The sequence below is a fragment of the Dicentrarchus labrax genome, unplaced genomic scaffold, assembly GCF_905237075.1.
Source record: "Dicentrarchus labrax unplaced genomic scaffold, dlabrax2021, whole genome shotgun sequence".
Classification (NCBI taxonomy): domain Eukaryota; kingdom Metazoa; phylum Chordata; class Actinopteri; family Moronidae; genus Dicentrarchus; species Dicentrarchus labrax.
The window spans coordinates 31,686,248-31,711,180 of record NW_026136721.1 but is presented as its reverse complement, the minus strand read 5'-3'; the positions used below and the strand labels follow the sequence as shown (position 1 = coordinate 31,711,180).

At 37.7% G+C, this 24,933-nt stretch overlaps 1 protein-coding gene across 50 annotated transcripts in view; it reads right to left on the bottom strand.

The window, feature by feature from the left end:
* mslnb (mesothelin b) overlaps positions 1-24,933 on the bottom strand; it is a 50,637-nt gene that overhangs the window by 23,384 nt on the left and 2,320 nt on the right. For 25 of the 50 annotated variants that reach the window (XM_051386510.1, XM_051386545.1, XM_051386546.1 and 22 more), the window contains 72 exons: positions 23,594-23,692; positions 22,822-22,840; positions 22,626-22,662; positions 20,517-20,639; positions 20,045-20,244; positions 19,860-19,963; positions 19,319-19,431; positions 18,955-19,200; positions 17,789-17,863; positions 17,463-17,704; positions 16,521-16,602; positions 16,255-16,398; positions 15,658-15,860; positions 15,447-15,556; positions 14,595-14,713; positions 14,321-14,497; positions 14,204-14,235; positions 13,251-13,348; positions 13,032-13,054; positions 12,876-12,897; positions 12,756-12,783; positions 12,577-12,655; positions 12,300-12,446; positions 11,337-11,548; positions 10,075-10,169; positions 9,833-9,951; positions 9,545-9,721; positions 9,423-9,454; positions 9,219-9,316; positions 9,085-9,107; positions 8,972-8,993; positions 8,847-8,874; positions 8,669-8,753; positions 8,385-8,531; positions 8,094-8,305; positions 7,886-7,989; positions 7,501-7,613; positions 7,213-7,389; positions 7,091-7,122; positions 6,887-6,984; positions 6,753-6,775; positions 6,640-6,661; positions 6,515-6,542; positions 6,337-6,421; positions 6,053-6,199; positions 5,762-5,973; positions 5,554-5,657; positions 5,155-5,267; positions 4,867-5,043; positions 4,745-4,776; positions 4,541-4,638; positions 4,394-4,428; positions 4,293-4,314; positions 4,168-4,195; positions 3,990-4,074; positions 3,706-3,852; positions 3,415-3,626; positions 3,207-3,310; positions 2,824-2,936; positions 2,536-2,712; positions 2,414-2,445; positions 2,210-2,307; positions 2,075-2,097; positions 1,962-1,983; positions 1,837-1,864; positions 1,659-1,743; positions 1,375-1,521; positions 1,084-1,295; positions 876-979; positions 480-592; positions 192-368; positions 70-101 (listed from right to left, as the gene is read on the bottom strand). In XM_051386510.1, the coding sequence (XP_051242470.1) occupies positions 70-101; positions 192-368; positions 480-592; positions 876-979; positions 1,084-1,295; positions 1,375-1,521; positions 1,659-1,743; positions 1,837-1,864; positions 1,962-1,983; positions 2,075-2,097; positions 2,210-2,307; positions 2,414-2,445; positions 2,536-2,712; positions 2,824-2,936; positions 3,207-3,310; positions 3,415-3,626; positions 3,706-3,852; positions 3,990-4,074; positions 4,168-4,195; positions 4,293-4,314; positions 4,394-4,428; positions 4,541-4,638; positions 4,745-4,776; positions 4,867-5,043; positions 5,155-5,267; positions 5,554-5,657; positions 5,762-5,973; positions 6,053-6,199; positions 6,337-6,421; positions 6,515-6,542; positions 6,640-6,661; positions 6,753-6,775; positions 6,887-6,984; positions 7,091-7,122; positions 7,213-7,389; positions 7,501-7,613; positions 7,886-7,989; positions 8,094-8,305; positions 8,385-8,531; positions 8,669-8,753; positions 8,847-8,874; positions 8,972-8,993; positions 9,085-9,107; positions 9,219-9,316; positions 9,423-9,454; positions 9,545-9,721; positions 9,833-9,951; positions 10,075-10,169; positions 11,337-11,548; positions 12,300-12,446; positions 12,577-12,655; positions 12,756-12,783; positions 12,876-12,897; positions 13,032-13,054; positions 13,251-13,348; positions 14,204-14,235; positions 14,321-14,497; positions 14,595-14,713; positions 15,447-15,556; positions 15,658-15,860; positions 16,255-16,398; positions 16,521-16,602; positions 17,463-17,704; positions 17,789-17,863; positions 18,955-19,200; positions 19,319-19,431; positions 19,860-19,963; positions 20,045-20,244; positions 20,517-20,639; positions 22,626-22,662; positions 22,822-22,840; positions 23,594-23,645 (7,286 nt within the window). In that variant the 5' untranslated portion in view covers positions 23,646-23,692. Of the gene's footprint in view, positions 1-69; positions 102-191; positions 369-479; positions 593-875; positions 980-1,083; positions 1,296-1,374; positions 1,522-1,658; positions 1,744-1,836; positions 1,865-1,961; positions 1,984-2,074; positions 2,098-2,209; positions 2,308-2,413; positions 2,446-2,535; positions 2,713-2,823; positions 2,937-3,206; positions 3,311-3,414; positions 3,627-3,705; positions 3,853-3,989; positions 4,075-4,167; positions 4,196-4,292; positions 4,315-4,393; positions 4,429-4,540; positions 4,639-4,744; positions 4,777-4,866; positions 5,044-5,154; positions 5,268-5,553; positions 5,658-5,761; positions 5,974-6,052; positions 6,200-6,336; positions 6,422-6,514; positions 6,543-6,639; positions 6,662-6,752; positions 6,776-6,886; positions 6,985-7,090; positions 7,123-7,212; positions 7,390-7,500; positions 7,614-7,885; positions 7,990-8,093; positions 8,306-8,384; positions 8,532-8,668; positions 8,754-8,846; positions 8,875-8,971; positions 8,994-9,084; positions 9,108-9,218; positions 9,317-9,422; positions 9,455-9,544; positions 9,722-9,832; positions 9,952-10,074; positions 10,170-11,336; positions 11,549-12,299; positions 12,447-12,576; positions 12,656-12,755; positions 12,784-12,875; positions 12,898-13,031; positions 13,055-13,250; positions 13,349-14,203; positions 14,236-14,320; positions 14,498-14,594; positions 14,714-15,446; positions 15,557-15,657; positions 15,861-16,254; positions 16,399-16,520; positions 16,603-17,462; positions 17,705-17,788; positions 17,864-18,954; positions 19,201-19,318; positions 19,432-19,859; positions 19,964-20,044; positions 20,245-20,516; positions 20,640-22,625; positions 22,663-22,821; positions 22,841-23,593; positions 23,693-24,933 lie in introns of those variants that run through there. The other 25 variants (XM_051386511.1, XM_051386523.1, XM_051386534.1 and 22 more) reach the window with 25 other exon arrangements.

Here is a 24,933-nt window from a genome sequence, read left to right as displayed (position 1 = left end):
ATCTTTCATATGATTATTGTAAATAATCAATATAGAATCTGAAGTAAACATGAATATATATGGACTCACAGTGTTTTGTATGATGAACAGGAAAGGTTTCCCTTCAAATACAGAAAACAAAGATTATTACCTTCAACAAGAAGAACAAAGTGTACATTTTGAATAAAGAGGAATCAGGTTTCTCTTTCTACCTGTTGGACAAACATGACGAGGTGGGACAGGAACTCTGTGAATTTCATCTCGTTTGGAGACTCAGTCAGGTAATCAAAGATCATATTTATGACAACGTCTTTGTCTGGATGAGCAGGAAGAGTCACCACCAGCAGCGCTGCACTCTGCTTTGGAGTCAGGAGTCGTAGCGCCTCCAGCTGAATGGAAGAGAGGATCAACAATAAGTTTACTGCTGCTGAAAATAACAAGGTAATAACAGCACTGACCAGTTTTATAAACTCTTGATGTTATCAGAAATGAAATCTTACAGGTTCGAAGTCTGGGTTGAGATGAATCAGCTCTCTGACGGTCAGTAGTCTTGAAAACGGACCCAGATTCTTCATCAGCCAATCTGCACTGCCGTTGGAGGCCGACACACAGGCTAGACCAAGTCGTAAAGATAAAGAAGATTGAGATAATGGCAAACTTGTCTATCCATTTGTCATCTAACAACATTGTTTTCAGGTGTACAATGAGTATTACAGCTTCAACAAGCCACTGTACATATTTATTATTATATATTAACTGTAGCAAAAAAACATTTGTCAAACATTTCTTAACATTTCTTCACTTTTTTGTAAAGTGTAAGAAGACTTTGAGACTTAACGCTCAAAATAAACTGACTGACTTTGATTCTCCATCTTCATGGAAATCTGAGGACTTACCTGCTGTGTTGTTGCTGGTCAGGTAAACCTGGATGAAGTGTGTGTAGACTGTCATCTGACTGTGGAGTGTCATGTGTGGCTGAAGACTGCCCAAAATCTGTAAACTGAGTTAAGAAAGAAAATGAGGGGTCAATGAGAATCAAAGAATCAGATCTGCATTGATCTCTCATAAGTTTAGATGAAGATGACAGTAAATGTGTAAGCTTACATGTGCTGGTAGGTGCTGCAGTTCAATCCCTTTGTGTTGAGACATGAAAGGAAGTCAGGGGAAACTGTTGGCAGGAATGGACGAAGCCGGTGGTTGAACCACAGCTGGATGATGGCAGGATCGCTGAAATTAGCTACGCTCAATTGGTCCAATCGGATTTCTCGTATAGCGTCCAAAACCATCGACAGAACAGGATTTCTGGGGTCCAGAGTCTTCAAGAGAAAAAAAAAGGTATCCAGTGTCTAGTTCTGGTCAGGAGAGAGTAAGATGAAGAGTGTTGCTGATTCCTACCTTGTTGCTTAGAAGATCCAGAGCTTCATCCAGCACAGGTGAGGCTTTGGAGAGGAGAAGCTTCCAGACGGGTCTTGAGCTGCTTGAGTTGGAGAAGCGATCACACGCCAACATCGCTGCCAGATCCATTGCTTTCAACGATGACAGCTGTGTGACAAAGAGCAGAATGACAACAGCTGAATGATGACGGAACATCAGAAAACATACTGAAGATCACATTGAAACAGTTTCACACAGCAGTAGTTGGAGGACAGTCGTTGATCTGAGATGTTTTGGTGTCTTACCGAGGCACAAGCAAATTCCTCAACAGCAAAGTGACAGAAACTTCCGTTCATCCGTCCGCTGTCAAGATGGAGCTGCAGCATTGTGCTGTAGTTTCAAAATAAAATAAAACGTCAAACATTTATTGACAAAATATTAAACAATCTCAGAGTAAGATACCAGAGAGTTTATAAATCTCACCTGTTCACTCCAACACAAATGTCTGTTTCTGTGAAAAATAGAATTAAAATAATTAATGGTGATGACTAACATTAAATTATTGAATCATTTTATGAGTTAACTTTTTAAGCAGTGAGACAACTTACCATTTGTCATGGTAACTGTGCACTTGGGGGAAAAAACGATGAAGAAGGTTATGAGTTTTCCATCATAAAACCAATATTAGACAATATCCAGAGAAACAAACCAATTGAATTACCTGTCCGCTGTATATGACGCAACCTAAAATAAAAGCAAGAGTAAATACAAATTACTTCATTGTCTAGTCATTTATTTATTATAATATCATTAACTGATGAATGTTAACAGTATTTTTGTAGACTGTGCTTCTCACCTGGTGGTATGTGCTGGGATAAGGCCAACTTGCTGTTAATGATGGATGACACTACATCAGGAGAAACTGTAGCCATGGCCAAGTCCAGTCTGTTAAACCTACAACAGCAACATGTGGGATTAATATCACAATGTTATCTTTCATATGATTATTGTAAATAATCAATATAGAATCTGAAGTAAACATGGATATATATGGACTCACAGTGTTTTGTATGATGAACAGGAAAGGTTTCCCTTCAAATACAGAAAACAAAGATTATTACCTTCAACAAGAAGAACAAAGTGTACATTTTGAATAAAGAGGAATCAGGTTTCTCTTTCTACCAGTTGGACAAACATGACGAGGTGGGACAGGAACTCTGTGAATTTCATCTCGTTTGGAGACTCAGTCAGGTAATCAAAGATCATATTTATGACAATGTCTTTGTCTGGATGAGCAGGAAGAGTCACCACCAGCAGCTCTGCACTCTGCTTTGGAGTCAGGAGTTGTAGCGCCTCCAGCTGAATGGAAGAGAGGATCAACAATAAGTTTACTGTTGCTGAAAATAACAAGGTAATAACAGCACTGACCAGTTTTATAAACTCTTGATTTTATCAGAAATGAAATCTTACAGGGTTGAAGTCTGGGTTGAGATGAATCAGCTCTCTGACGGTCAGTAGTCTTGAAAACGGACCCAGATTTTTCATCAGCCAATCTGCACTGCCGTTGGAGGCTGACACACAGCCTGGACCAAGTCATAAAGATAAAGAAGATTGTAATAATGGCAGAGTTCTCTCTCCATTCGTCATACAACAAAATTGTTTTCAGGTGTACAATGAGTATTACAGCTTCACAAGCCACTGTTAATATTTACTTTTATATATTAACTGTAGTAAAAAATTCTACAAAATTTTATAACTTTTTTGAAAAATGTACAGAGAGAAGTTGAGATTTTACACTTAAAATAAACTTACTGAGTTTGATTCTCCATCTTTATGGAAATCTAAGGGCCTACCTTTGGTGTTGTTGCTGGTCAGATAAACCTGGATGAAGTCTGTGTAGACTGACATCTGCCTGTGGAGCGTCATGTGTGGCTGGAGACTGCCCAAAATCTGCAAACTGAGTTCAGAAATAAATTGAGGGGTTAATGAGAATGAACAAATCAGATCTGCATTGAAGTCTAAGAAGTTTGGTTGAAGGTGACAGTAAATGTGTGAGTTTACATGTGCTGGTAGGTGCTGCAGTTCAATCCCTTTGTGGTGAAACATGAAAGGAAGTCAGGGGAAACTGCTGGCAGGAATGGACAAAGCCGATGGTTGAACCACAACTGGATGACGGCAGGATCACTGAAATTAGCTACGCTCAATTTGTCCAATCGGATTTCTCGTATAGCGTCCAAAACCATCGACAGAACAGGATTTCTGGGGTCCAGAGTCTTCAAGAGAAAAACAAAAGTATCCAGTGTCTAGTTCTGGTCAGGAGAGAGTAAAGTGAGGACTGTTGCTGATTCCTACCTTGTTGCTTAGAAGATCCAGAGCTTCATCCAGCACAAGTGAGGCTTTGGAGAGGAGAAGCTTCCAGGCGGGTCTTGAGCTGCTTGAGTTGGAGGTGCGATCACACGCCAACATCGCTGCCAGATCCATTGCTTTCAACGATGACAGCTGTGTGACAAAGAGCAGAATGACAACAGCTGAATGATGACGGAACATCAGAAAACATACTGAAGATCACATTGAAACAGTTTCACACAGCAGTAGTTGGAGGACAGTCGTTAATCTGAGATGTTTTGGTGTCTTACCGAGGCACAAGCAAATTCCTCAACAGCAAAGTGACAGAAACTTCCATTCATCCGTCCACTGTCAAGATGGAGCTGCAGCATTGTGCTGTAGTTTCAAAATAAAATAAAACGTCAAACATTTATTGACAAAATATTAAACAATCTCAGAGTAAGATACCAGAGAGTTTATAAATCTCACCTGTTCACTCCAACACATATGTCTGTTTCTGTGAAAAATAGAATTAAAATAATTAATGGTGATGACTAACATTAAATTATTGAATCATTTTATGAGTTAATTTTTTAAGCAGTGAGACAACTTACCATTTGTCATGGTAACTGTGCACTTGGGGGAAAAAAAGATGAAGAAGGTTATGAGTTTTCCATCATAAAACCAATATTAGACAATATCCAGAGAAACAAACCAATTGAATTACCTGTCCGCTGTATATGACGCAACCTAAAATAAAAGCAAGAGTAAATGCAAATTACTTAATTGTCTAGTTATTTATTTATTATAATATCATTAACTTATGAATGTTAACAGTATTTTTGTAGACTGTGCTTCTCACCTGGTGGTATGTGCTGGGATAAGGCCAACTTGCTGTTAATGATGGATGACACTACATCAGGAGAAACTGTAGCCATGGCCAAGTCCAGTCTGTTAAACCTACAACAGCAACATGTGGGATTAATATCACAATGTAATCTTTCATATGATTATTGTAAATAATCAATATAGAATCTGAAGTAAACATGAATATATATGGACTCACAGTGTTTTGTATGATGAACAGGAAAGGTTTCCCTTCAAATACAGAAAACAAAGATTATTACCTTCAACAAGAAGAACAAAGTGTACATTTTGAATAAAGAGGAATCAGGTTTCTCTTTCTACCTGTTGGACAAACATGACGAGGTGGGACAGGAACTCTGTGAATTTCATCTCGTTTGGAGACTCAGTCAGGTAATCAAAGATCATATTTATGACAACGTCTTTGTCTGGATGAGCAGGAAGAGTCACCACCAGCAGCGCTGCACTCTGCTTTGGAGTCAGGAGTCGTAGCGCCTCCAGCTGAATGGAAGAGAGGATCAACAATAAGTTTACTGCTGCTGAAAATAACAAGGTAATAACAGCACTGACCAGTTTCATAAACTCTTGATGTTATCAGAAATGAAATCTTACAGGTTCGAAGTCTGGGTTGAGATGAATCAGCTCTCTGACGGTCAGTAGTCTTGAAAACGGACCCAGATTCTTCATCAGCCAATCTGCACTGCCGTTGGAGGCCGACACACAGGCTAGACCAAGTCGTAAAAATAAAGGAGATTGAAATAATGGCAAACTTGTCTATCCATTTGTCATCTAACAACATTGTTTTCAGGTGTACAATGAGTATTACAGCTTCAACAAGCCACTGTACATATTTATTATCATATATTAACTGTAGCAAAAAAACATTTGTCAAACATTTCTTAAACATTTCTTCACTTTTTTGTAAAGTGTACAGAGAAACTTTGAGACTTAACGCTCAAAATAAACTGACTGACTTTGATTCTCCATCTTCATGGAAATCTGAGGACTTACCTGCTGTGTTGTTGCTGGTCAGGTAAACCTGGATGAAGTGTGTGTAGACAGTCATCTGACTGTGGAGCGTCATGTGTTGTTGAAGACTGCCCAAAATCTGTAAACTGAGTTAAGAAAGAAAATGAGGGGTCAATGAGAATCAAAGAATCAGATCTGCATTGATGTCTCAGAAGTTTAGATGAAGATGACAGTAAATGTGTGAGCTTACATGTGCTGGTAGGTGCTGCAGTTCAATCCCTTTGTGTTGAGACACGAAAGAAAGTCAGGGGAAACTGTTGGCAGGAATGGACGAAGCCGGTGGTTGAACCACAGCTGGATGATGGCAGGATCGCTGAAATTAGCTATGCTCAATTGGTCCAATCGGATTTCTCGTATAGCATCCAAAACCATCGACAGAACAGGATTTCTGGGGTCCAGAGTCTTCAAGAGAAAAACAAAGGTATCCAGTGTCAAGTTCTGGTCAGGAGAGAGTAAAGTGAGGATTGTTGCTGATTCCTACCTTGTTGCTTAGAAGATCCAGAGTTTCATCCAGCACAAGTGAGGCTTTGGAGAGGAGAAGCTTCCAGGCGGGTCTTGAGCTGCTTGAGTTGGAGGTGCGATCACATGCCAACATCGCTGCCAGATCCATTGCTTTCAACGATGACAGCTGTGTGACAAAGAGCAGAATGACAACAGCTGAATGATGACGGAACATCAGAAAACATACTGAAGATCACATTGAAACAGTTTCACACAGCAGTAGTTGGAGGACAGTCGTTGATCTGAGATGTTTTGGTGTCTTACCGAGGCACAAGCAAATTCCTCAACAGCAAAGTGACAGAAACTTCCATTCATCCGTCCACTGTCAAGATGGAGCTGCAGCATTGTGCTGTAGTTTCAAAATAAAATAAAACGTCAAACATTTATTGACAAAATATTAAACAATCTCAGAGTAAGATACCAGAGAGTTTATAAATCTCACCTGTTCACTCCAACACAAATGTCTGTTTCTGTGAAAAATAGCATTAAAATAATTAATGGTGATGACTAACATTCATTTATTGAATCATTTTATGAGTTAATTTTTTAAGCAGTGAGACAACTTACCATTTGTCATGGTAACTGTGCACTTGGGGGAGGAAAAAATTAAGAAGGTTATGAGTTCTCTATCATCAAACCAATATTAGACAATATTCAGAGAAACAAACCAATTGAATTACCTGTCCATTGTACATGACGCAACCTAAAATAAAAGCAAAAGTAAATACAAATTACTTTATTGTATAGTTATTTATTTATTATAATATCATTATTACATAAATGTTAATAATATTTTGTAGACTGTGCTTCTCACCTGGTGGTATGTGCTGGGATAATTCCAACTTGCTGTTCATGATGGATGACACTACATCAGGAGAAACTGTAGCCATGGCCAAGTCCAGTCTGTTAAACCTACAACAGCAACATGTGGGATTAATATCACAATGTTATCTTTCATATGATTATTGTAAAAAATAAATATAAAATTTAAAGTAAACATAAATATGTATGAACTCACAGTGTTTTGTATGATGAACAGGAAAGGTTTCCCTTCAAATACAGAAAACAAAGATTAGTACCTTCAACAAGAAGAACAAAGTGTACATTTTGAATAAAGAGGAATCAGGTTTCTCTTTCTACCTGTTGGACAAACATGACTAGGTCGGACAGGAACTCTGTGAATTTCATCTCGTTTGGAGACTCAGTCAGGTAATCAAAGATCATATTTATGACGACGTCTTTGTCTGGATGAGCAGGAAGAGTCACCACCAGCAGCTCTGCACTCTGCTTTGGAGTCAGGAGTCGTAGTGCCTCCAGCTGAATGGAAGAGAGGATCAACAATAAGTTTACTGCTGCTGAAAATAACAAGGTAATCACAGCACTGACCAGTTTTATAAACTCTTGATGTTATCAGAAATGAAATCTTACAGGGTTGAAGTCTGGGTTGAGATTAACAAGCTCTCTGACGGTCAGTAGTCTTGAAAACGGACCCAGATTCTTCATCAGCCAATCTGCACTGCTGTTGGAGGCTGACACACAGGCTGGACCAAGTCGTAAAGATAAAGAAGGTTGTAATAATGCCAAAGTTGTCTCTCCATTTGTCATCCAACAACATTGTTTTCAGGTGTACAATGAGTATTAAAATCTCACAAGCCACTGTAAATATTTACTTTTATACTTTAAGTGTAGAAGAAAACATTTATGAAACCTTTTTACCTTTTTTGAAAAGTGTACAGAGAGAAGTTGAGATTTTACACTCAAAATAAACTTACTGAGTTTGATTCTCCATCTTTATTGGAGTCTAAGGACCTACCTTTGGTGTTGTTGCTGGTCAGATAAACCTGGATGAAGTCTGTGTAGACTGACATCTGCCTGTGGAGCGTCATGTGTGGCTGGAGACTGCCCAAAATCTGCAAACTGAGTTCAGAAAGAAAATGAGGGGTCAATGAGAATCAAAGAATCAGATCTGCATTGATGTCTCAGAAGTTTAGATGAAGATGACAGTAAATGTGTAAGCTTACATGTGCTGGTAGGTGCTGCAGTTCAATCCCTTTGTGTTGAGACATGAAAGAAAGTCAGGGGAAACTGCTGGCAGAAATGGACGAAGCCGGTGGTTGAACCACAGCTGGATGACAGCAGGATCGCTGAGACTGCCTTCACTCAATTTGTCCAATCGGATTTCTCGTATAGCGTCCAAAACCATTGACAGAACAGGATTTCTGGGGTCCAGAGTCTACAAGAGAAAAACAAAGGTATCCAGTGTCTAGTTCTGGTCAGGAGAGAGTAAAGTGAGGACTGTTGCTGATTCCTACCTTGTTGCTTAGAAGATCCAGAGCTTCATCCAGCACACGTGAGGCTTTGGAGAGGAGAAGCTTCCAGACGGGTCTTGAGCTGCTTGAGTTGGAGGAGCGATCACACGCCAACATCGCTGCCAGATCCATTGCTTTCAACGATGACAGCTGTGTGACAAAGAGCAGAATGACAACAGCTGAATGATGACGGAACATCAGAAAACATACTGAAGATCACATTGAAACAGTTTCACACAGCAGTAGTTAGAGGACAGTCGTTAATCTGAGATGTTTTGGTGTCTTACCGAGGCACAAGCAAATTCCTCAACAGCAAAGTGACAGAAACTTCCATTCATCCGTCCGCTGTCAAGATGGAGCTGCAGCATTGTGCTGTAGTTTCAAAATAAAATAAAACGTTAAACATTTATTGACAAAATATTAAACAAGCTCAAAGTAAGATACCAAAAAGTAAATAAATCTCACCTGTTCACTCCAACACAAATGTCTGTTTCTGAGAAAAATAGGAATAAAATAATTAATGGTGATTACTAACATTAAATTATTGAATCATTTTATGAGTTAACTTTTTAAGCAGTGAGACAACTTACCATTTGTCATGGTAACTGTGCACTTGGGGGAAAAAAAGATGAAGAAGGTTATGAGTTTTCCATCATAAAACCAATATTAGACAATATCCAGAGAAACAAACCAATTTAATTACCTGTCCGCTGTATATGACGCAACCTAAAATAAAAGCAAAAGTAAATACAAATTACTTAATTGTATAGTTATTTATTTATTATAATATCATTATTACATAAATGTTAATAATATTTTGTAGATTGTGCTTCTCACCTGGTGGTATGTGCTGGGATAAGGCCAACTTGCTGTTAATGATGGATGACACTACATCAGGAGAAACTGTAGCCATGGCCAAGTCCAGTCTGTTAAACCTACAACAGCAACATGTGGGATTAATATCATAATGTTATCTTTCATATGATTATTGTAAATAATCAATATAGAATCTAAAGTAAACATAAATATATATGAACTCACAGTGTTTTGTATGATGAACAGGAAAGGTTTCCCTTCAAATACAGAAAACAAAGATTAGTACCTTCAACAAGAAGAACAAAGTTTACATTTTGAATAAAGAGGAATCAGGTTTCTCTTTCTACCTGTGGGACAAACATGACGAGGTCGGACAGGAACTCTGTGAATTCCCTCTTTTTGGGAGACTCAGTCAGGTAATCAAAGATCATATTTATGACAACGTCTTTGTCTGGATGAGCAGGAAGAGTCACCACCAGCAGTTCTGCACTCTGCTTTGGAGTCAGGAGTCGTAGCGCCTCCAGCTGAATGGAAGAGAGGATCAACAATTAGTTTACTGCTGCTGAAAATAACAAGGCAATAACAGCACTGACCAGTTTTATAAACTCTTGATGTTATCAGAAATGAAATCTTACAGGGTTGAAGTCTGAGTTGAGATCAAGCAGATCTCTGACTGTCAGTAGTCTTGAAAACGGACCCAGATTCTCCATCAGCCAATCTACACTGCCGTTGGAGACCGACACACAGGCTGGACCTGGACCAAAGTCATAAAAACAAAGAGATATCTCTAAATGCAAACATATTTTCAGCTCTTGAGTTTAGAAAGATGAAATAGTTCTGAAAATAGTCACATCATTATAGTCATTCACTTCAGTACCTGAGTGCGACAGGAAACGAAGGACGAAATCCTTGAGCACCACATGCTGTTGTTCTAAGGTCATGTTGTCAACAGGGTCGATAAATTCCTCTAGTCTGAAAACAAAATCAACCATAGAATTACAAATATTAGATAATGAGGGTAATTAAATAATGAAAAATGGTCTTAAACTCAAGATGTTGTAACTCTCATTACACAGTTGGATGAAAATTGGAGACACAAGGAGGGAGACTTTGTCATAACCTAAATCAAACAGGCTGCATGGTGGCAATTAACATCTCAAACTCGTCAGCCGTAGATGAGCTCTTGATATTTTAATGCTTACATTAGCCTGCTAGCTTTGGAAGAATATCTTCCTACTTCCTGAAACCTGCACTAACTTCATTTTTTGCCACTTGGGGGCAGCAGAGAAAGCTGTAAACACAACACTGATTTATTATGAATATTTAGTTAGCAAACAGATTACAAACATTCATTTTACTGTGTTTCTGTCCACTTGAATGAATGACAACCATAATTCTCTCTCCTTTTTGCTCTGTTTTGTTTTCCACTAACTACAATGTACAATATTAGGCTGTTTAGCTGATAAATGCTTCCCTATGTTCGCCAGCTAGTTGCTGGGCAGGTAATGTACAATGTCTTTTTCACAGAGAACAGCTGCCACTTGCTGAAAACAATATTGATCAGATGATGAGAACAAACCAAAACAGTAATGTTGCAGGACACAAACCACCCAAAAAATTAGCTGAAAGATGCTAAAATGCTACGGAGTTAGGCGATGCATTGTTAACATAAAAACATTGATTAGTACCACTTCAGTGGGATGTATTTCATGTTGGAACACATGTTGGGGTGAGACATAACAAGACATCAAACTGTAAGTGTAAACCAATAAGCTATTAGAGGTCCAGGGTGTAACATTTAGGAGGATCTACTGGCAAAAAATGGAATATGATATTCACAGGTATGTTTTCAACTCTGGCTCGAAAGAAAGGCAGGTTTGTTGAAAAATGACTATACAGAAGCATTATTTGGTTACACCCAGTGGTGTGGGGAGGTCTTGGGAGCCCATCTTTAACTTATTAACACGCTTAGAGTTAGCATGTTAAATTGTCCAACAGCAGGGTTCAAAGGAATCCTGACGTCTTGAGCCAAAAACAGCAAACTAGATAAAGGATGAAGGGTGATATGAAGTAATGTGCATGTTGCTATGACAGAGCATCTCTAATGTGAGGTTAGGGAGTCTGTGGACAGTCGCTTACATTTGCTGGTATGAATGACAACTGAGGTTCATGCTGCTCAGACAGCGCAGGAACATTCCTGATGCAGACGGCAGGAACCCGCTCAGACGGTTGGAGAACCACTGATCGATGACACTGCTGTTCATCAGCTGCTCATCCGTCAGTATCGACACTCTGATCTCTCCAATCACGTCCAAAATCACTGACGCTGATGGGCCGACCATGGTCATGGACTGTAGGGGAGATCAGTTGATTGAATCATTATGGATTGCAATAACTTACCATTCCTAAATCACACCCCTGTGCTAGGGTCTGCAAGCCTCAGGGCTCAATTCTGATTTATTGCTCAGATCTGATTTTTGTATTTGTTTGGGTGTCCGCATTATTTTTTAAAATATGGCCCGGATCAGATTTCAGTGTGAACAGGTCACGGTCCTGGCGTGACCCGCATTGGCGAATGTCAGTCTAGAGAGACATGAAAGTCACATAAATTCTGATATGTCTGTTTACACTGAGGTCACATTGCCAAAAATCAGACCTGAATCTGATCTGACTACATATGAAAGTGGCTCAAATCAGAAACTGTAAGATCATATTTAATGTGAGTTGGACTGTTCACACTTGAAATGAGAAAAAAATGTAATCTGAGTCACATTTGAGTAAAAAATTACATTTGGGTCATGCATTAGCATAACATTAACGTTAACTTCAAATGAGATTATACATTTGTTGCTTTTAACCATCTTGAAAATGTAGTTGTCTTTTCAACATAGATGAGCCTAGCACATAGCATATAGCATATAAATTAACATATAGCAGTTCAGTAAAGGCAACAGTTGACCGAGGTCCAAAAAAGGGGTCAACTGGAGCTTCTAAACGATTTTAATTTTTTTTGGTCTAATACATTTTAAATTATTAATTAATAATCCTGTAAATAAATTGTGTGTGTGTGTGTCTGAATCAGAGTGTTAAAAATATTCTCACCATGTTAACCAAGATGTCCAGAGCTGGGTCCAAGACAGAGGAATGTTTAGTCAGCAGCAGCTTCCACAGCACCTTAGAGTGGCTGCTGTTTCCAGGCAAATTACATTTCAGAAGAGACACCAGCTGATTGGTTGTGAAGTTCTCCAGCTGTATGTGTGAGACAGTTAAATGGTCAATTTATTAATTTAAAACATATTTCCAATCAAATATCAGTCTTTATTGTCATTTCACAGTATATACAGCCTTTTACTTTAAGTCTTTTAAATGAGATCGTCACCTGTGCACATGCATATGTCTCCAAGGTAAAATTGCAAGAAACTTCCATAGATGTTTTCAAGTAAGATTGCAGGTCAGAGCTGTAAATACAGGAGAAAAAGCAAAATACATGTCAGAAAAGAGACTTTTGAAACTTAACATTATTTGCAATTTTGGATACAAATCATAAAATGGGATTACCTGTTAATTCCTCTGCAGACGTCAGTAACTGTCAAACAGCAGAGGAAAAAAAGATTTTAGCTCGATAAGCACTTATAGTAATGTAATGAGTGAATAAATGAGACTAAAAGAGATTTTTACCGTTGTACTGGGTTATTGGGCACTGTGAATGAAAGATTTAATAAATGTTATGGACCATTCAACTAATTTATCAGTAAACTTCAAACATAAACTCCAAAATACAAGTAAAATAGATTAATTGGAAATATAAGTTAAGCAAATTTAAAGAAATCTCACCGCGATGTTCTCTGGCACGCACTCTGAACAAATCGAAACATAGAAAACACTATTCAGTCAACTGTTGTGTGCACATGCTAACATTTGTGATACAATTTAATAAAAATAAAAAAAAACATCCACAAAATAAAATAAGAACTTATCCTGGCTGAGGAAATTAGGAAAAATCCATTAAACATTACAGTCAAGTTAACATGTTTTTCTGTGTATGAGACTGACCCTCTGGTGCCATGAGTATCAGCTCATCTATGGTAGCCCAGGTGACAGGTTCAATGCTTGGTGGCAGAGATGGTACGGCTCCATACAGTCTCTCAAAACTGACACACAAATAGAAAAAGAAACACTTACTTAGCATTTGAAGAAGTCATAGCCCAACTAAAGCAACATGAAATGAATTGAAATGTATTTTCTCTGCATCAAAATTAACATAGTGATAGACGATAATGGGATACAAGAGCCAGATTAATATGGGGGGTCATCAGAGAGGTGAGGAAAAAGCATACACTTGTGATACATGTCTAAGTAAACAAATAAATAAATGAATAAGTAGTGATAAGGGCAATAACTTAAATATAAATAAATCTGATAATAACTGGTTTATGAAGTGGTTCCCAAACTTTCTTTATGTCCCACTGTGGAAAGTCAATATTGGATATTTTTTGTCAAGTAATTAATTTGCTTATTTTATATGCTACACGACATTCTCAGCTAATTTTCCAGAAAATGTAATATGTCATAGTATCTATATTAATATGATGGGGGTAGGGTACCTTTCATAATTATAATCATTTGAATACTGCAGCTGTCCTATGCGTGTATGCAACAGTACTTTCATTTTCTAATTTATGGTGGATTTGAAGCTATAATATGCAACATTTCTGCATTAAAATGTCTATAAACACCAGACCTATGTTATATATTTTGTTGTGTAGTTACATTATCCCAAATGTTTCCAACAATGTTCAAAAGAAAGAATCTTTAATTTTATTCAGGTAAAGGTGCATTTCACCAGTCATCTGTCAATGCCATTAATGGTGGTGAAGATAACAACTCCCATGATCCCACGCTACTTCACCACGTAATTAATCTTCATCTCTTAGCGCCAGAAATTACACATTAAAAGTAAAATCAATATAGATTGCTACACCAAAATGTAATCTGAAAGTACTCACATGTGTTTGTAGACACCACAGGGTGGCTCCATCTGGAAATTTTAATATATATTTTACAATTAATTATCCAGTTTTTCCAATAAGCATTTAGTTACTGTATAATTACAAAGCCGTTACCTCTTTGGCGAGCTTGACCAAGTAGTGCAGGACCTCCATGAGTTTCCTGTCTTCAGGGGACTCCAACAGGAAGTCAAACACTCGGTCAATGACAACGTCTTTCTCAGGTGGAGTGGGAAGAGGAATCAGCAGCATCTCTGCCATCTGCTTTGGAGACAATATTGGAAGAACCTCCAGCTGAACAGGAGACAAAAGAGAAGAAAGTATTTACATTAATCCGAAGGCGTCAGTGAAGTCGGTTATAGATGAAGCATGCCGGGTTTTCCAGACTTACTCCGGAGAAGTTTGAGTTAAGACTGTGAAAGTCTGAGATGGAGGCGAATGTTGAGAAGACACCAAAGTTGCTTTGGATCCAGTCTGCAGTGTGAGCGGCTGAGGACAAACACTGCGGGTCTGAAAAATACACACAAATATAATGTATATTTATAAATGAACCACAGACATTAACCCTTTGTCTCTGCATTATTCTTTATTCACGGTAAAGAAAAAAACTGAAACACAACAATGTAAAGTAAGTACATTTACATACATGTAAGTAGTTTATTGACACGTGATATACGTTAAACGTTAATAAAAATTGTAAAAGCTGTTTATAAACAACATACATGTACAGTTGTGTGTGCAGATATGTATATGTATAAATATATGTATAGGAGACAAAGTTTATGTGTTAATTGATAAGTAGAGGAGAAATGGTAGGAATAAATAAGTGTATACTTCCTCATTCTGCTTTTCGAACATTTACATTTAATTAGTGTTGTTTATGGGGATTTATTCATTCTGTTTGTGTATAGGACTAATGTTAATTTCATTGTGATGTTATTTTGTCTTGTTTTTTTAAAAAAAAAATTCTGTTACATGTTTGAAATAAACACAAACAAACAAAGGAGCCATTTTTCAGCATTTAACTTTTACTTTTGATACTTTAAATACATTTTGATGCTGATACTTTTTTACTTTTACTTAAATAATATTTTCAATGGAGGACTTTTAAGTATTTTTACACTGTAGTATGACTACTTTTACTTAATAGATTATCTGAATACTTCACCATGTGAACATTTTTATGAGGTATATTTTAAGTAAAAAGGACACTTTCACAAACTTCTGCCAACAGTTTACTTACCAGAGCCGTTGTGATGCAGCAGGAAGGAATAGATGAAGTGCTCATAGATGTTATGACTCTGCTCTGGATCCTCATCCATAAAACTCATGTGTCTGTTGAGTTCTGCCACACTGCACGTATAGGAAAATAAAATAAAAGAAATAAGAAACTGAATACACCAAACAGTGTGTGTGTGACAGAAAACATCATCTCCTCAAACCTGTGCACTCACATGGTTTGGTAAACTGGGCAGGAGAAGTTCTTGGTGCTGAGGCAGGACAGGAGGCCTGTGGGTATGTCAGGCAGGAGAGGCATCAGTTTGATCTGAAACCAGAGCTTGATGAAGTCCGGGTCCATCAGGTGTTCCTGGGTCATTGATGGAGATTCCACCTCGCCAAAGATTTGCTGAAAGTCGGACGCCAACTCGCCAAAGTTCTACAGGAAGAAACGAATAAGGGAGGACTGATTTCAGTTACATACAATAATTTAAATTTGTTATGTGTTAATTTTATGTGTCTATAATTATCAGTGCTGTAGACAAGACCACCTTTATCGAATCCAAGACAACTCAAGACCAGAAACCCACCTGATTTAAAACTCTGACTGACAGGTTATCCCCAAGTTAGTCTTTTAAAGGCACCGAAAATGATATGCTATCATTCCCAAATTGTTTGACACTTTTGCTATATATACTGTTAATAAATGTACTGTAATATAGGCACAACCCATGGACAAGAGTTAATTTATGCAGAGTAATGTTTGTAAAACAAGCTTATATTCTGTTTTATAAGCTGGATAAAGAGATAGAAAGGTAGATAGATCTACTCACCACTGTCGACAGTTCTCTGATCAGTGAGTTCAGACGTCCTGTCAGCTCTACAATCAATCTCATGATCGTCTCCTCAGACATTGTCAGGTTGGTACGAGCAGCACAGTGCAGGACATTGGCCACATTTTTCACTGCGTCAGTCAGCTGGAAAGAGGGTAAAGCTCATTAATATGACTTTTCAAGCAGAATTTTGACAACAAGGAAAGGTTATATAGACTTGATTATTTATAAAAGATTAAAAAATAAACATTTTAATGACGCCTCACCCCACAAGGGCTCTTATCAAGAGTGATGCTGCAGACATCCATGTTTTCAGAGGTTTCATTGTCCATGCCATGGTCGAGATAGCTGAACACAAACAAGACACAAACACACATTCAAAAGACTTTATCATACACCATCTTACATCACAGAAGCATATCGATAGTCCTGGGTGGATTGAGTGAGACTGGGGCACCAACTAAAGTTGCATCTGTTGATTGATCACTAGTGGGCAGTGGAACGTCACAACCAGCTGACAAACCCAGAACTTCAACACAGTTATCCCTTTATGAAGTTGCTATGGCTGGCATGTTAGCAAGCAATGGGCCTTTTATACATGCCATCATTAAGATTATAGATTAGGAGGATCCCTTGCATAAAACATAGAAACCCTTTCTCTTATATGTTGGTTTGAATATTTCTACCATTCTCACAAGAGGGTTTGTATCATAGCTCTGAATGCTCTGCCTTAAGAGGGACATTATTTATTATTTACCATTTAATTGATTTACTTTTATTTCGGCATATCTTTCCTTAATCATGTAAATATAATATACATAACAATACACCCTCAATTTATCTTTTTTCATTGTATTTATTTATTTTAAATGTATTTTTACTTGTATAGGATGTGACTCCTGAATCTTTTGCCTGTACGAATTTGGATCTGAATATGTGTGTGAGCCAAATGTTTGTTTGTTTATTTGTTTGTTGATGTATACATTTTATTATATGTATACATTTTATAAACATATATATATATATAAATTATAGATTAAGATATATCTTATTTAAGTTTGTACTTGACTCATATACTGCTATTGTTTCCCACCTAGCTTTTTCTTCACGGACACACTCACTACTCTTCACACACTAAAAAATATATATATGGAAAAAAGAAATGAATACAGAAGAACACTAATAAGAAATGTTTGTGGGTGACGTACAACACTTCGTGGAAGGCGAGTGTGATGTTTTGATGCATCAGGGCCCCGTCATTTGGCAAGAACCTCCGTAACAACGGGACCACCACCTGCTGGTACCAGTCCTCCACATTCGTCACGTCAAACTCTGGCTTCTCGGGAACTACAGATGTGTTTTGGGGCCGGTACAAATCTGCCAGCTCAGCCAGGGTCCAGTTGAGCAGGAACTGTGTCAGAGTGGTGCTTCTTATTTCTGATACGTTCGTCTGGAGACAAACACAGCAGGTCAGGAGTAGTTTCACTTCATATAGTCTGTGTGTATGTGTGTGTTAGTGCATGAGAGCTTATACCTCCTGTGTGAAGGACACAAAGTCATGAACAAAGCTCCTAATGGGTCTGAAAGCCATCATGAACCCATTTACAACCTGTAAGTGTGAGAAAAGAGGTGACATAGTGTAAGTTAAATGATAACATCTTCAATTAATAAACTTTTTATTTATTTTTTGTTTATGTTTCCTGCATCTTTTGCTGCATTAATTATTTTTTGGCCATTTGGGGCACCACAGTAACGTGAAACTGATTATCACCATATAAAGTTGATATGATGAGAGTGTTCACAGTTGCTAACTTTGTCTGTCTAACGTTTTGTGCTGAGGAGGTAAACATCATAGCTTTTTGCTGGAAATGACTGCATCTGGAGACGAGGTTAAAGCAATAGTTTAGTGCTTGTACAGGTTATACTGTATATAACATTATAATGCAGACTTGACAAGGTAAGCTGTTTCCAGTCTTTGTGTTAAGCTCAGATAACCAGCTGGTGGCGGTAGCATTCAGTGCACCGGCATGAGAGTGGTATCAATCTTCTAATCCAACCCTCAGCAAGACAGCAAAGGGTATTTCCCAAATTGTTAAACTATTAACTACTACTCCTTAAGGGGCCCAGTGAAAGTGAACAAAAACAGTGGCTGTTTGTTTCACCACTTCATAAAAGCTGCATTTGGAATATAATAATTTTAAATGCTCAAACCCAAGATATTCTAGTTTTTTATGGCTTTACATTATATGTTGCTATAATATTATATCTTTACCTTTATTTATACAGCACTTCTCAAAACCAGTTACAAAGCATTTTACATACAATTAAAAGGACAATAAGCAACAGTTAATAAATAAAAGTTAATAAAATGCAACAAAACAAAACATCACAAAACAAACGCTAAAATCAAGAAAAAATAAGTAAAAAAGTTTTTCGAGGTGACTTAAAATAAGAAAATGCGTTATAATAATTTATCTTCAAAATGTCTGACAGAAACTTCCCCCTTCAAGTTTGATAGACTTTATAAACTCGGCAGCACTACATGAGTTTACACACATGCACACACTGATATGCAGCTTAAAATGGTGAATATTTGTGATACCATGACCACAAGAAAATACCAGGTATCTGTTAAAATCACATCAACTACCAGCAGACTATAAAATACAATAATTTCAGATTACAGATACATTACAGTACCTCTTTGAGGTTGTTGTGTGGGGATGGTGGCTGGTATGGGTTATATGTGGGCTGTGGATAGCTAGGATGGTATCCAGTTGTCCAGTTGTGGCCTCCTTCAGGGCTGGCAGTGGGGGGAGGGCCAGCTCCCCCTGTCAACAAACTGTGGAAGACCAGGTTTAGGGTGCTGTTGTCTAAACCTGCAACCTCAGGCCTTAGCAGCAGCTCGGCCTTCTGTGCTGGAGACAGCAGGTGGAGAACCTCCAACTGTTGGAGAAAGAAAACAACAGAGCACAGGGACAAGATCAGGAGAAAATTAGTCGTCTGACAGTGAAAAAACTATTTTAAAACCTATAAATCTTTTAGAAAACTCAAGTTAACTCACTCCACTGAAGACCATGTTGAGCGTTGAGAAGTCATTCATTCGGGCCATGACTCTGAAGGCACCAAAATTCTTCATCAACCACTCCTCACTGCTCTCCTCTTGACTCACACAGCCTATACAGACATTACACACACTGAGTGAACACATTTCAATGCAATTCAATTCAATTTTATTTGTATATTCAAAAAATAAAATAAAATTTACATAAACCACCATAACTCTTAAATGCAGAACAATATATATATGATCTCAGAATAATTCAGCACAATTGTATGCAATGGCTATGAGTTTGATTTATAATCCTTGTTCAAAGATCTAATTCTCCATGGCAAGATTAAGCAGTTCTTTAAAAACCATGGTTGCAATCAGTCAAGATGATCTCCCCATATCCAAATTTAAATATAGAAGAACCTGTCGAGCACTGATTGATTTGCAGATTAAACAGAGCAAACTGTCGTATTCTCTTAGTAGTTGTATTCTCTTGTTTCTGCAGTAGTGTCTAGTTAAATATAAAGTTTAATTAAACACATAAAAGCTTTACCAGCCACTCTGTCTCCAGACAGAAAGGGGTACATAAAGAATGTGTAGATCCACTTTTGTCTGGCTGGATTCATCTCAGAATAATGGTGACTCAGCTCCCTCACCCTGCGAGAAGAGACAAGATGATGTGAAGTCGTTGCAACAAAGGTAACAGAAACAGACAGGCTGACAGAGACTCAGGCATACACAGTCTGGTAGGTGGAGCAGCTGAAGTTCTTGGTGCTGAGGCAGGACAGGAAGTGTTTGGTGATAGATTTCAGCATAGGTTTTATTTTGACCTCCATCCACATCTGAACCAGAGCTTCATTCTGGAGAGGGTCTGCTTCGGGGTTTAATGCCAGCTCCCCCTGCAGGCTGAGAAGTGGCACTCCCGTCATGCTGGACCTCTGTTGTGGGTGTAAAAAAAATAAAGATTGGGCAATTGAAATGTATTAATGGTGTGTGGATAAAGTGTTTCCTTAAACAGATAAAACACTTGTGACCTGTGTCTCTACAAAGGACGCCACACAACTATCTCATGTCACAGTCTGTAAAGTCTAAATGGCACTCCATGACCAACAAGCTTTACAAAACCAACTAGTCAGGTGAGAATTTCTGACAACATTGCTTTTGTTTTCTCCTGAAGAACATTCCTGTCCTGCTGTTAACTAACACGCACCATGAAGGTGTACACATCCATCGTTGCTTCAAGCATTCCTTTTAGCCTCCGCATGTGGTCTCTCCCTGTGTCTGTCGATGGCAATCCCACGCAGTGGAGGAAGTGCGAGGTTGAATCTGGCACCTTGGAATGAAGACAAAAGAAAGAGTTGAGCAATGGGGAAACAATTTGATGAAATGCTCATATTGCTTGGGAGGCTGGGTTTTCTTTCTGGCAGACATCAACAGATATCAGGAACTGCACAAGAGTTCAAATACTGATAAAATCACAAAGTTAGGGCAGCAGTTGCTCGGTCCATGGGAACTCGGCTTGGGTAGCGGTTCAAGTCCAGCATGGATCGGTCGATACTGAGTGTGGACTGGTAACTGGAGAGGTACCAGTTCACCTCTGGGGTGCCCATGAGCAAGGCACCTAACCCCTTGCTGCTTGGTGTGCTGTACTGCAGCAAACCCATCGCTTCGATATTTCTCAACATCAACCGCATGTGTATATAGGTTTCTGTGTGTGCTCAGACCTCTGTGTGTGTGTAAATAATACTAATCAGAATGAAAAGATGAATTAAAATTAGTAAAAATGAAAAACATATTGTGCAGTTCCTGCATTGAAATACATATGAGAGAGTAGTTGTAAGAGACAATTTATTATTATTTAATTTAAACTGAAAGTGTGTCGCCCAGTATATATATTTTTTTAGAAAAGCTGCTGTCAAATAAGACATTTAAGGCCACAGCAATCCCAAAAAAAAGCTGGTTCTTGTTGTCACACAGCTGCGGAGGTAGTCTATAGGTTTGGGGGACAGTCCTTTAGCTGACTTGGACCGAGAATTTGTTCCACATTAATACTATATACATGCATCTGGATGTCTTCTCTGATCACAGTTATTTAGCTTCACTTGTTCCAGGGCTCTACTATTTTATGTTCTGGCTCAGTGACATGGCCAAGTGATCACACTTAAATGAAACGGATACAAGTGTTTAATTACACATGTGCTTTTCCTGTAATAGTGTCTGGTGAAAAAGACCTTTATAATATTTCAACAAGAGTCACACATGTACAGGATGTCGGCTTGACAACAAATTTTTTTTTAGAGGTGACAAACACTCCTAATTGCCTAATTATACAATCAAAGGTTCTGGTGCATTTGTTGCAAAACTATGTACTGTGGCAAAGGTGAAAAGCCTGAGAGTATCAACACTACAAAGAACAGGATGAACAACTTCAGCCCCTACGACACCTACAACAGTCTGACTGGCTTCACCATATAACAAAAAACTAAATCTATTATTTGCTGTTTCTGATATGCAGTCTGCGTCTGTTGGACTATCAGATGTTTTGACAAACAATGTTCAGGTTTGAAGTATTTTATCATGCTCAGTTAGATAATCTGACTACTATGTTGAACCTTGATCCTGTTGGTATGTAGTCTGGGCAGTTTTTCAACTGAAAATCTTAGACAGCCGTCAGAGAGAGCAAAAACACAAGGAAAGATTTGACTAAAGATCAGGTGTCATAACAGCTCAGTAGTTATTCAGCCAATATGATTCAGTCTAATTTTAGAAAACACTTTTTTATTATTTCCCTACAGAAAACAGTAAATAATAACTTCAACTTCTCTGCTGTGAAACAATGACAAACACTGACAAAAGACAGGATTTAATGTATCTGAACTACAAAAACACACCATATCCACCCTATCCTGCTCTCCCTTTCTCTCTCTAACCCAGCTGGTTGAAGCAGATGGCTGCCAACATCGAGGTTTCTGCCTCTTAAAAGCAAGTTTTTCCTTGCCACTGTCGCTAAGTGCTTGCTTTATGGTTGGAACTGTATTATGATTTTATAAGGAGTACGTCTCTTTATGAAAAGTGTCCTGAGATAACCTCTGTTATAATTTGCCACTATCCAAATAGAATGTTATTGAATGGAATTAAATCCCCCCGGACAACTTTATAACTTGTTAAAAGTTGTTCTATCATTTGTTGTTCAGATAAGAACTGAGAAATTATTTCTAAAACAGATAATATCAGTAGTATGATGTTTGTACCCTTAGCTTTGATTATGATCAATAATTCAAATCCATCAACATAAGTTATGTGTGACAGTTTCACTCACCTGACCACAGTTTTCTGCTGTACTGCATGTTCCATTTCTGTAAATTTCCATTGGTGAAGCAACAAGACGTTTTACAGACAAAAGACAAGATAGATCAGTACAATCTCAGCAAGTAGAAAAGAACATGCTTCACTGGGTTTGTAATAAAATTGTTGTGTCACTGTGTCCACTTGTTGTTTCAGCTTTCTGATCTTACCTTTGTGCACTTGATGGCCCTGTTAGGAGAAGACAAAGTTCATTGTTAAAGCTGACATCTATGTTCTAGCCTACAGTACTTTAAATAGAGACGTGAGCTGCATCAGTAGTGATACAGATAATTACATTATGGTCAATTAAGGAGTAAATGTTATGTTTTCTTTTCCTACAACAGATTACTCTGATTGTTGAGTGTTAAAATGGTCCAAACTTTAACAAAAACTGACATTAAAACTGTGTCACAGGAGTGTTTCCAGCTATTATATTTAATTTTTATCTGCACTGTATGTATTTTATGTTTCCCAAATACCTGTTTTTGCCCACATATCAGGGAGGATGAGAAAAAACATAATGCTGCATAACAAAATGGGGCAAGAAAAGCTGTGTGTTTAAAGGATAATGTTGACAATGCTCTCTATTTTTGTATTGTCAGTAAATCCAGTTAAAAAGACAAAACTAACTAGGGAATTAATCCTCATGTATTGTATATATGAAGTAGTTTATTCGTATGTTTGCAAGATCATCAATTCATTGTAATGAAGGAACATGCCACTTTACTGGCTACTTGATATGTTTTAATAGTTTTTGGACAATCGTGGAGCTCTACGGCACAGAGGAATAACAGGATACACTTGTTCATTGTTGGTTTTGGTCTTTTAATGACATTTATTGACAATAACGAAAATATAGAATATCACCAGCCTTGTCCTTTATGGGTGGATTTGTCCATTGACACTTATTCCTTAGAGAAAAGACACATAATCTGTTCTTACCAAAGCAGCTTGCCAGGAAGTAAACCAATAGGAATAGGTTGCGTGATCTCATGATGTGACAAGTCTCATGGGGACGAGACGTCTTTGTGGAGAAATATACTGGAAGAGGGAATCAGAGAAAGCAGATGATATAATCAGCCACTACACCAACAAGCAGGTGGACTATAAACCTGATTTAAAAGGGTCTTTCTTTTAAAGTAAACTCAAAAATACAACAAAAACAAAAAGCATTATATCACCAATCATATTAGTGGGAGAACTAGCAAGTACATTGTAAAATAACTGATGGTATGTAATCCTTATCAAAGAGCCAGGCCACTTTCTGCTCCTGTGAAATCACACCATATAAAAGTTTAATATATATAAATTTAGGGTTTTTTTTACATGCTGTCCAGTGGCTGTCAACAACGTTTAACATCAGTGCACATTGTTAAGTCAAGGTTGATGCCTGTGGTTTTGCTGGCTGATAGGAATCAGGGAGTGGCAGTAAGATATTTTACATTCAGTGGCATAAAGTGACCTTTAACATAGCGATAGAAAGAAGATGAAACAATGGAGGCATCAGTGCAAAGAATGCAGTAACTCTAAACCTTCCACCTACGAACAATGAATACAAAGAGTAGATATATATTCTGTAAAATGTTACCAGAACAAAGATTTTATGTTGTTTGACAATGATACTCACAGTATCCATTGCTAATGCCTTCATATATGACAGATTATCTGCTCGATATCATTTAAAAACCAGTGTTGAGTATCTTTCAGACAGTGTGTGACAAGAAAATGGAGCTTATAGTGCAAAAGTCAAGAACATATCTCACTGAGGCGAATGACTCAAACCCACGATTTAAAGATTAATATTTATCAATTTCTTATGTTGTTGCTAATTAACTCATATCTCTCAGTTTCTGTCAAAGTTAATTGATAATAAATAAAGACTAATACACTTTTTTTTGTCATAAGACTCAACCGTAAAACTCTATCTCTATCTCTAACTCTATCCTCTATTATCTCCCCTTTTTGAATGCCACTAAGAACTGTAAAGAGTGGAAGTGATGACTTTTATAGTGCTAGATAGCTATAGCTAGCCACTCTACTAAAATAATGTTACCATTGTAACTAGTAAGTTAGCAAGTTGGTGACTGTCCAAACTTAATTAAATAAGCATATAGTGCTGTGCAGTATGAGTAAAAAGTTGTATCAGAGTATATTTTAAGATTAAATATCATGTTTTGTGGATTTTTTCCTACAACGTAGTAAAAACAGAACTTAAACCTAACCCTAAATAAATTAGTTGTATTAACACGATGAACTATCTAAGTATTTAAGTATTCAAAGCG